The 11,583-nt window shown below is 42.2% G+C and overlaps 1 protein-coding gene across 1 annotated transcript; it reads right to left on the reverse strand.

Moving 5' to 3' along the window:
- Nucleotides 1–3,879: 3,879 nt before the first annotated feature.
- On the reverse strand, nt 3,880–4,634 carry LOC147443414 (uncharacterized). Its single transcript, XM_086529859.1, has one exon. It carries the CDS (start codon nt 4,294–4,296, stop codon nt 3,970–3,972), a length of 327 nt encoding a protein of 108 aa, XP_086385985.1. The 5' UTR covers nt 4,297–4,634; the 3' UTR covers nt 3,880–3,969.
- Between the last annotated feature and the right edge of the window lie 6,949 nt (nt 4,635–11,583).

An 11,583-nucleotide genomic window follows, 5' to 3' on the forward strand; every position in this document is an offset into this window, starting at 1 on the left:
AGTCATTGTTCCCCCTAGAGGTATGCTTGCTACCTGTTATAAACAAAAAAAAAAGCATCAACTTATGATGTTCAAATCCTTTGGGAGCATGCACGACACAAGAAGCCTGAAAGTCATGCTTGGTCAATTCGAGTAGGTGTTTTTGGACACAATCAAACAAATATTGAACCTTTTATTTCTTTATGTCATCGATGATAAAGATCTCAACAATGAGGAAAGCGTTTTCAAAGTGGTAGGTTATCTTGTTGATGTTAGAGAAAATACCTTGCACAATATCTTATATTGTCTTCTAGAAGGGGGAAAAAAACAAATTGTGAATGATAAAGAGAAAAAATATGCTTTCAAACTTGCTTCATAATTTTAGTTTTTAGATTTGTTTATGAAGCTTTGCTACAAAAGTAGAGATAATCTTGTTACTTAACTTTTTAAAAAATTAGATGCAAAATTTGGGATTTGTAAATTATAATCATGTGTTTTATTTGCATTTTTCATCACAATAGTGAAATCACAAAGTTTATGTTTTATTAATTGGTCAAAAATTGAGGTGATTATGGGAATGTAATTTTTTTGAGTTAAATATGTGATTATAAAATCGTCAATTCTCCATTGTTTTCAAGATCATTTATTGTTATATGAAGCATGACGTAGAAATTTTAAGATTTTTTAGCCATAATTTTTTTTGAAAAAAACTTATGAGCTTAAATACTCCATTTTTTAGTTTTTTGGGCTATTTTTGGATTTTTTTGTGGCAATCAAAACTATACCTCATGCCCTGTTGTAATTTTTGATGACCGAGTGTTACACACAGAACTACATGTTCACCCCTAATGTAGGTTACATGCCAACATACTTTGTCAGCACACCTACTAAGTCCTTGACTTATGTAACTATTGAAATGGTATCCAACCCCACCATAACAGGTGCTCAAAGTTGAAAACATAACCTAAGCAAATGCTAGAATAGAGAGAGAATCGCCCATTCAAAATGCATTGTGCTAACGTATACGCTTAGGAGACCCTTTAGCAAAGAATACGTGTAAGCTGTCCATCCAATGTGGGATGAATAGCAACAGTGAGAGTGAGGGACTTTCCCCCAACCACTTACAAACAGTCTTCCCATATGACTGGTAAACGAGGTTCACCATATCATACAACTTTGCTGAGAAATCAACAATTTCTTGGTTATGTTGAAAGATCCACAAGCACCCAAACCGAGCCATGACCTCTATTGGTGATTGGTAGACCCAAAAGTAATCTCATAGAGATACTGCACATAGAGTGCAAAATGCTTCATAAGCAACTGATGTGATAAATATGCAAGCCGCTCCAGATCAGTCTTTGCTAAACACTAGGACCCATAACACCTAGTGTGCATGCATTTAGCAAATAAAACAGATCCGAACCTGTATATCCATGGTCATGTTTGTGATGCTTGTAGCACACATTACTGTCCACTGCAATCATTTGCAAGCCTTGCTCAAACGTTTGAACCATAATAGAAGGTGAAGCATTAATCACTTCTAGGGACAAACAATGAAACTTTTTCATTAACAACTCAGAGCTTTGCTATACGTATAAACAACCATCTGTATTGTTGTCTAGCAGTACTTGTTCATGAACAAGTCATTCTAAGTATCCGACAATTTCTGACCACCGAAATTGTTCCTGATACGTTGTGCTAAAAATGGTCTAAAATACAGATTTGACCAGCACCTAGGGACTTTTTCGTGACACATACTTGAAATAGGGCCGCCAATGCCAATCCCAAAAACTCATATTCTCCACATGCGGAATGTTTCATGTAAGAATGTCTATAAAAAAGAACATCCTTCAAGTACAAGATGTACTTGTGCGTGGAGGTAATTGCAACAAACACACTACGACGAGAGTGAGAGAGACCCATTAACCTTGTTCCACACTGGCTAAACCGAACTCCTTGAGTTCGTAGACCATGTTGCATCCCATGTGACAACATGTGCCAAATAAACCCTACAAATGGGTCTATAACAACATAATTCAAAAAATTATTTTGGACACTACAGCCCCAAAGTCTTGGCTCTTACATGACCTTTTCATCTCGCTGAAGAGCAAAAATGGATGACAACATAGTTTATGCATCTTACGTAGAAAAAGCAAACCCAAAAAAAAAGCATAAAACCAAATCAAATGCGTACCTAGAAGGTGAACATAGTGTTCACTTATTGGGAGGTATCTATCCAAATTTCTCGCCTACAAAGGCCTAGGAACACTAATTGAAAATTAAGAAAATGCAAGTAGTATTGCACATGATTGCATATGTAACCTTGGGTGTTGCCTTTTCAATCCAAACCCCTTGGTTAAAGCAATATTGTCAAACCCCGTAGTTAAATGGTGCACGAAAACTGCTCAACAAGCAACTGGCCCTTGGCCTTTGTCCGTGACCCCGTTGGGTTTGCCCCTGGCATTTTATTACCTGTGAAGTTGAAAGATTTCCACGACCCTTTGGCAGTTTGTGGACTTCTTTCGTTGAAAGTACAACTGTGATAGATCAAACTGTGATCATCAATGCCTAGAGTGATTTAGTAATCACCTTCAAGGTCTTACCCCAAAATTGTGCTTCCATAGACACTCCTAATGCTATAGAAAGAGCAAGAGATACACACAAGTAAAATGCATAGATCTTATGGACCGCCATGCTGTCTCAACTGTTCAGCTCGAATCTCTGCTACGGATTCAAGTTGACGTGCAAACTCCCTAATATCTTGACCTATTGCTTTCTGCAAAGCCTTTTGAGCTTGTACACTCCCAAGCTCCTCTGTTCATGCCCGAGAGGGGTTGCGCGTGTCGGATAGCCGAGATCTACCCGATCTCCTCAGATCCGTGCTAGATCCGCCCCGAATCAGCCCAATTCGGTGTCGTGATGCATCGAGCTCCGACCGAGCTCCACCCTCGTCGAGAGATCACCGCCATCGCCTAGCCGTAGCTCTGATACCAATTGTCTTGGCCTGACATTTTCACATTGTGGCCATGCCACACTATGTTTATGTATGCATCAGAAGGCCAAACTCTAGTATGCAATCTCATTAAGCAGATTAATACATAGCATAGGGTCTAAGCATTCGAAGAAGTCAAACAAATATTTTGCTATTAAAGTAACGCTTTCGATCTTGGTTTGTTTCATCCCAAGGGAAGGTTATTATCACCACATTTGCATGTTTTTTGGGACTTGGATTCCACAACACTATTTTTGTGTGTGTACACAACTTGGATAGCTTGGGCACTTTTGCCTCCCTAGGCGTATTTTTTTCCCCCTAGACTTGTATATTTGCTCATCAACCTAGGTCAAGACTTGTCTTTGTATTAGCACACTTCTCCTTCATGTGTTGTGGGCTTCTCCTTCATCTTCCTCATCTTTACCTGCATTCCTACAACCGTGTCTCCAACATATATTGGACATCCTATACAGGACCCTAACATCATTACCTTGAAGCCTCAAGTTGCACAACACCTGTTCTAGTTGTGAATACACAATTACAAGTCTAATTTTCAATCATGTAAGAACACAACAAACTTATGAAAATTAACCAGGAAAAAATACAATAGATACAAAAAAACGCTAATCCTCGCTTGGGCAAAACAAGCAATGGACTTGCTAGGTTTTCGGGCCTGATAGAATAGAGAATCAAAACAGAGAAAATAAATTCAGATTTTCATAATACAAAATTCCAAGGTGATCCCAAATCCAAATGACCTCATCCAAACATGCATGATAATCCTTACACAAAGGCCTGTGCCATTCACAGGCAGCAAGCATGGCATGCCCGGGCCAAACCCTAGAGTGACCTTGCTTCAAAAGACGTACCAACGAAGAAAGGACCACCAACAGAAATACAACTTGACAGACAAAGGAATAGCACTTTGGATAAAGAATTGATCACAACATTAACCAAACCTTGCAATTGATTAAAAGGAGGGTGAATTAAAAGCTTGATCAAGTGAATCTTCCCATACCAAAGGGTGAACTCATGAATGGCAAGGTCTGTTCAGCCCAATTCTGGACAGAGGCCTCATCTTCTACTACAAGAGCGATGCCGTCTGCTTTGCAAGAGCGCATAAGATGCGTTCTGTCTGTCTCACCAGCGTCCGCATCGTCATTGTCCTCGTCGGTGGTGGCAAGGTGGATACAGGAGCACTTTTCAAGAGAAGCAAAGAAAGCAGAGGCAAGGCCTCCCTTCACCCAGCTGGCAACCTTCTCCAGCTTCTTTGCATTCTCGATCGTCTTGTTGGTGACAGCGCCGGCGGCGGCAGCGGCACCCATTCAAAATCTAGAAGGGGTGAGGTGCAAGACAGAGAGTGCACAGAAATGACAAAAGGGGGGAAGGAAGCAGCTGTAATGAAGGGGTGTTTGCTCTGTGTAAGCAACACACAGCAAACAAACAGTGACTGTCTATTGCTCAAAAGACATATACCTATTACTACACAGTGACAGTGGACACCCTACACACACACACACACACACACACACTGTGACTGTCTTTTTACACTCATACCAGGAATCTGTTCACAGGATAAAGTGGGAAGTGTGAGTGTGACGGTGTGTGTGAACCTGACCTAGTGTAGGAGAATCCTGTTCTTCTGCTCAGCAGCTGCGCCAGGGCTCCCCTGTGCATTCATCATCACTAAAATTTGAATCCTGTGCGCGCCCAACTAGTTTACTTTTGGAACTTGGAAGTTGGTCCAACTCTTTTAGGCTATGGTCACACGAGGCTTAGTTTTTAGTAACACCGCTCGACCAGCTCTGATGCAAGCAATTTTTCACCGGCTCATTTATGTAACTATGCCAAAAAAAAAGGATAGTTCGAAAACTATCCCTGTTAGCTGCCGATCAATTCAACTGTTCTCTCTCCTGCTGCGCCTGTCTACTTCTCTCCCTCTACTTGTTGCTGCCCATCACCCTCTAAGGGTCCGTACTACCTGCCATGGTCAGAACTGGTTGAGGCTTACGAAAAACTAAGCCTCGCGTGACCATACCGTTAGGGAGCGGTCACTCAATGTATAGTTATCACTTAGGATGTGGTCACACGAGGCATACTTATCCATAATGGATAAACTATGCACTACGCAAGCTACTATGCCTTGCTGATGGTCACACAACGGCATATTTATGGGCAGCTCAGCAGTTTCGCGCCACCTAGATGTTGGTACAGTTGAAGCGAGTCCATGCTACAAAAAGGGCAAAGCAAAGCTATGGATATCAATAGGCGCTTGCGCTTGCCTGAGCGGTAAAGCAAGTATGAAGGTCAAGGGCACATAGGTGGATCCAAATATGCATGGTTGTGGGGCTTATGTGGGCAAGGGTGCTCTGCTATAGGGCCTTTCAAGGATGATGGGTTCAAAGTGCAAGAATGGAAGTGTAATAGGTGGCTCTCAAAGTGCTCTACAAGCTAGTCCCACTACAAGAGGTTGTGTGCTCTTGTGACGCTGTTAGCGACGGAAATACACTGGGTTTTTATAACCCCCGGCGTCGCTAAAACCGTCGCTATGAGAGCGTCGCTATAACCGTCGTTATAAGCGTCACTATGAGCGTCACTATGAGCGTCTCTATATAGCGACGATTATAGCGACATTTACACAGAAGACTATAGCGACGCTCATAGCGACGCTACAGAGCCATAAATAGCGACGGTTATAGCGACGCTCGAGAGATTTTTTTTTTGGTGACAGGGCATTGAATGCCCTTCCACCCATCAACCATATTGCACTTGATTCACTTTTTAAAAAAAGTGCAAGGGTAGATAATAGACCCAAAATAGTCACCCACAAGACGCATTGTTTGCAAAATTGACAATTGTACACATCATAGGCAAAATGAATTGATTGGCAAATGTAATAATGACAATTGTACAACATCATAGGCATAAAGAATTGATTGGCAAAAGGAACTCCGGTGACAAATGTAATAATATACATGGTTCAAAAAGACGTATAAAATCCGTCTCATGAAACATAAGCTATGAGAAACCCTAAACTAATGTTATCTAGCTACGGCTAAACTGAGGTCGTCTAGTCAGACGTCTCATCGCGTCCAAGCGGCGTATCTGTCGGATTCTGCAAAAAAAGACAATAAGACAGCTTTTAGTAAGTATAAACATATAACGACATTTATAAAACAATACAAAAAATAGAAAAGAGTAAACCCTAATACTAACCATGCCGCTGCAAGAACTGAGAATGTCCATCAGGGCGTTTAAGCCCTTCCTGCCTGTGTACTCGCGCTCGTACGGTGTGGGATCATGTCCTGTCATCGACCACTTCAAAACATACAAAGATTTCATTATGTTAGAATTAAAAAACTCATAAACCCTAAACTATCGAACATAAAGAGCAATGCAAAAACACTTACAAAATCGGCCTCAAATGATGCCCATCCACCGCTCCCCAAGTGGTGCGAGCTCCCTGCCTCTACTCGCGCTCTGGCTGTATCCTTTTGTTGCTTCCACTTTCTTCGCATTCTTCCAATCTTCTTTGGCCAGCCAATCTGGCCTGTTCCACCCATTCTTGATTGCTTTTTGCACTTCGGAACGCTTGTGTTTGCAGTATTCGCGCATTCGAATCTTCATCAGGTCTTCATTGAAGCGCTGATCCCATGTTGGAAAGGGAAACTCATCATGAAGTATGCTGATGACTCTGTTTTTTAAATCACTTGGTACTTCACTCCATTTGTTTAGTATGTAGTGTCTAAACAGCTGAGAGCAAAGACCACGCATGCGCGAGATCACCTTCTTGCCATCATCATCCATGATGATGCCGCCGCTGAAGTCGACGGAGTAAGACAAGCCCTCTGGCCGGTGACGCGTGAACCTGGGTGTCCCGGCAGGGGTCTCTAGCGGCGTGTCAATGGAGGTACGGACGTCAGGTGTCTCCACCGGCGTATGGGCCCCGAAGCGAGGAGTGTCGAGTGGGGTGGCTCCTGGCGAAGTAGGTAGAGGTGTGAGCTGCTAGGAACAATCAGCCATGCAAAACCTGGCGTAGATGGCGATGCTGTGGCTGGTGTGGGGGCGGGCAAAGAAGGGAAGGGTAAAGAGCCTCGTCGAACACGAGGCGATGTGGAGGCATCGGTGGCGGAATCCCCACAACAACCGCCACCGCCACCACTAGAGCACCGGTGTCTAGACGAGTGTGAAGCTCGTCTCGTCGACGCCGAAGCTTCGGAGCGCGCCGAATGCTCCGAAAGAGAGGGAGATGCGGATGGAGTAGGAACGCGCGATGATGCGCCAGAGCGATGACGCTCCACGTACCACTGTCTCTGCTGCGGTGACAAAGAAGAAAGAAACTCCTCATCATCCATACCTGCATTAAACACACAAATATTTAAACTTAATATTGAATGAATAGAGTAGACAATGACGCAAAGACCATTAAATACAATGACGTAATGACGCATATAAATACAATGACGCAATGAATTGAGTGATAGAAGAGGCAAGTCGAAAACTCAGAATTTTCAATCAAAAGATGTGAGCGCGAGTAGAAAAGAGCGTTATACACCATGGAAGGTACTTAGAGAGCCAGAGCTTTTACAACACGGAGCAAAATTGTTCAAATACAATATTTGTGGCTTTAAGAGATCTCTCTCTCATCCTCGCATAACTCAGCATAACTTCCTATATCTATATAGAGCTCTCCGTTTAAACACATATCCTCTGTTTCATTTTGTAGCTCCTCTGCATGCACCCCATATAGAGTAGTAGCATCTTGATGCTCGTTTGGCACCACCGCAGCGGCTTCTGATTGAGCATCTTCTCTGATCTCCTCCATTGATGCCGTTGTGATTGGCACATGGTAGCCTTCATACGTCCTTGCACTTCAAGGGGCTACCTCTATGACGTACCACCAGTTTGATGTAGACTTTGTAGGATGAAATATTACCTGCCAGAGCCACATAACTTACATGAGAGCTTTCAAGCACATAACTTGTAAAAGGGGGATGTTAACTATTTACATACTTACTTGTTCACAATGCTCGGGTAGTACGAAAGTGTCTCTTAGGCCACTCCATTTCTTAGTAAAATCCACCTCAAGAAAACCAGACTCTCCTCTACGCACAGTAGCGTTGGAATTTTTGTCCCGTGGAGATCTACTCGATATCTTTCGGAATCACATTTCGGACACTTCTCCATGTCTATGTATTCCCCTCTGAAAAGAATGCAGTCATTAGGACAAGCGTGGATAGAATTGTATCCATCCCCAAGTTTCGCAAAATCTTTCTTGCTTCATCTCGGGAATCTGGCATCACATTGTTAGCTGGTAGTATGTGCTCTTTAAGCAATCTACACAACATAAAAATACGATACAGTCGTGTAAAAATCTATCAGATCATTATACATTTAGAGTTTTATTAAAGTAAACTAATTGTAATAGATCACCTGAAAAGCGCTGTGACGCTAGTGTCACTCCATCCAAACTTTGCCTGCATGTTGAGAAGAACCAGGAGTGCTTTCAATCTAAACATACGTGCTCCATTATACAATGGCGTATCAGCTTCACTTTTCATATCATCATAGATAAGCCTTTCTGAATCCATGATCGTCTCGATCATTTCATCAATCTCGGGCTCAAACATTGCCTCGTTGGGAATGTGCTCTGCATGATCATCCCTCGAGCTGTCAGAGGCTACATCTTGTGGCCTCACATATGCTGCTTGACCAAAGCGCCTGCGAACACGTCTATTGGGTTGCAAGATTGCTGCTTGTTGGCCAGCGTCAGAGTCCGACGAGTTATAATTGGCAACAACTCGATCTATAATAGATGGATCGAACTCGCCAAATTCGCGAACGTGCTGCAAAGAAACACGTCTTGTCCGTCGCACAACATGCTTGCATTGATTACAAGGACATAAGACCCTCGTTGAGAGATAGGTGTTTCGGTTGGACGGTCCCACATCCTCGTCACTACTCATAATGAGGATAAAAATCTTATAACCTAGACAACAAATTTAATATTCTATTGGCATTCTTCGTCTTATCTCTCTCTCTCTCTCTCTCTCTCTCTCTCTCTCTCTCTCTCTCTCTCTCTCTACCTCACATTCTCTAGTCATGTCCAATCCCCGCACACCTCGGTCTAGAGGTGCACGGAGATCAGAACCACCTGGTTATAATCTCGTCTTTATTGGTCAATACCTATATTTGTGGGCACAAGAAATCTACAGACCCACGTCTACATGATACTGCATGTAGTGGACAAAACCCCTTTGCCTCTTCTCTAGCTGTAGCACTTCACAGCATCTTAACATCTTTTCATAGTAGATCTTTTCACTGTTCGTCTAACTCTAAACCCTAAACCGTAAGTTATTCTTGCGTGGACTCGATCTAACGTAAATAAGCGTAAATCTAAATAAACGTAAATCTAACTAAAAATAAACCTAAATCTAATTTAACGTAAGTCTACATCTAACCTAATCTTTAACGTCTTTTGGGATAGTTTCCTACGACGTTAAAACTCTCTTCTTCTTGTGTGTGTGTGTGTGGGGGTAAACCTAAATAAACCTAAGTTTAATCTAATATAACATAAATCTAAATCTAACGTAAATTATGTTATATTAAAAACAAAGAACTAAACTAACAGGGATTATAAGAACCTTAAAACTGATTTAACACATAATTTTTCACATAACTCGGCAAGAGTTGGCATTCTCATCACTAAAGATGTGAGAGTTAACTTCCGGCGGTGACGCTGCCTCATCTCCATCCACATCTGACGACAGCAATTGGCCCTTTAGACCGTTCTTGCTCTTGTTACTAACTTTGAAGTTGCTATTGAATGACTAGAGGTTGTCTAGATGGTCATTGTGTCGGGGATGTAGTGACTCTTGCCGCCCTGAAGATCCACCTTCTTCCCTATCTTCTGAAGACATTTCACCAGTACTTTTGGATCGACGGAGCCCACCATGAGTGAAGGCAGCAATACCCTATATTCCATTGAGGGCTTTCTTCACCCGCTTCATGCAAGCATCGCAGTCTATGGAGACCTAAATCTAATCTAATATAACGTAAATCTAAATCTAGCGTAAATAAACGTAAATCTAATTAAAAATAAACCTAAATCTAATCTAATTTAACTTAAATAAACCTAAATCTAATTTAACGTAAGTCTACATCTAACCTAATCTTTAACGTCTTTTAGGATAGTTTCCTACGACGTTATAACTCTCTTCTTCTTGTGTGTGTGCGCGTGTGTGGATGTGTGTGCCAATAAAAAGAGATAAATGGTATAACCTTTCTATCACCCATGCCAAGTATGATAGATTGATTATGCCATTTCCCTCTTGAATAATAGGTCTTGAGTTCAACTCCTCATCGGCTAGATCTTTAGGTCTTTTAATTTTAATTAGTTTCCTACGACGTTAAATTAGTTTCTCTCTCTTTCTCTCTCAATGTGTGTGCGTTTTTTTGGATCGTATGCATGTTTTCTCTCTCTTTTCCTCTCTCAATGTGTGCGTTTTTTGTTTATGCATGTTCTCTCTCTCTTTTCCTCTCTCAATGCGTGCGTTTTTTGTTTATGCATGCTCTCTCTCTCTTTTCCTCTCTCAATGTGTGTGTGCATTCTTTGTTTATGTATGTGTGTGTGTGCATTCTTTGTTTATGTATGTGTGTGTGCGTTTTTGTTTATGTTTGTACTCTCTCTCTCTCTCTCTCTCTCTCTCTCTCTCTCTCTCTCTCAAAAACACTATGTGTGTGTGTGTATGTGTGTGTGTGTGTGAGAGAGAGAGAGGGAGAGAGAAAGAGGGGAAGGGAACATGAGAATGAGGAGAGGGAAGGAGCATACCTGGCTCTCCTTCCTCTCCTCGTGTGTGTGTGTGTGTGTGTGTGTGTGTGTGTGTGTGTGTGTGTGTGTGTGGACAAGAAAAAGAGAGAGAGAGAGGGAGAGCGTTACCTGCTCCTTGCTTGAGGGCGCAGAAAAACTCAGATCTGAGATCTGAGTTTTTGGGCGCGCTCGGTTATTTTTTTAGCCCAGCCGGCGTCGCTATGAGCGTCGCAAATTTACAAAGAAATTTGCGACGCTCATAGCGACGCCGGGAATTTTTTTTATGAGCGTCGCTAATATGAATAGCCTCTTGTAGTGTCCAGACGGTCGGAGGTAGATAGCTCAAGGTAGATAGCTCAAGATATAGCTAGTAGAAAGAAAGGAGTGCTTTGCATATTCTCACTGGATTTGACAGGTGCAAATGGATGATCAAAGCATGGCTAAGTTGATAAATTTGAAGTGCTTGATTTATGGAGTGTGTTCGTCTTTTCAAGTCGACAATCAGAGTCCAAATGTCCAAGATATGGGCAGTTGAAGTTTTGTCGGGGGCTATTTAGTGGGTAGGGAAAAAGGTGGTAGGTACAAAATGGTTTTTTGCTTCTTTTTTTTTTGGGCCCTCGGTTCGAGTCAACAGAGGCATTGGATTACAGAGGGGAGCTAGGCTTTTGAAGTCGGCGACATGGCTTTACAAGTAGGGAATCAGATACTATGACAGGGAGTTATGCAAGTTACAAAGGGGCACTAAAAAAAAGTCCCTTGAAATTTGGTGAGTTTTTGGAAGATCTTGAGGGGTAGCTCACGG

The sequence above is a fragment of the Adiantum capillus-veneris genome, chromosome 14, assembly GCF_014529385.1.
Source record: "Adiantum capillus-veneris isolate H3 chromosome 14, ASM1452938v2, whole genome shotgun sequence".
Classification (NCBI taxonomy): Eukaryota; Viridiplantae; Streptophyta; class Polypodiopsida; order Polypodiales; family Pteridaceae; genus Adiantum; species Adiantum capillus-veneris.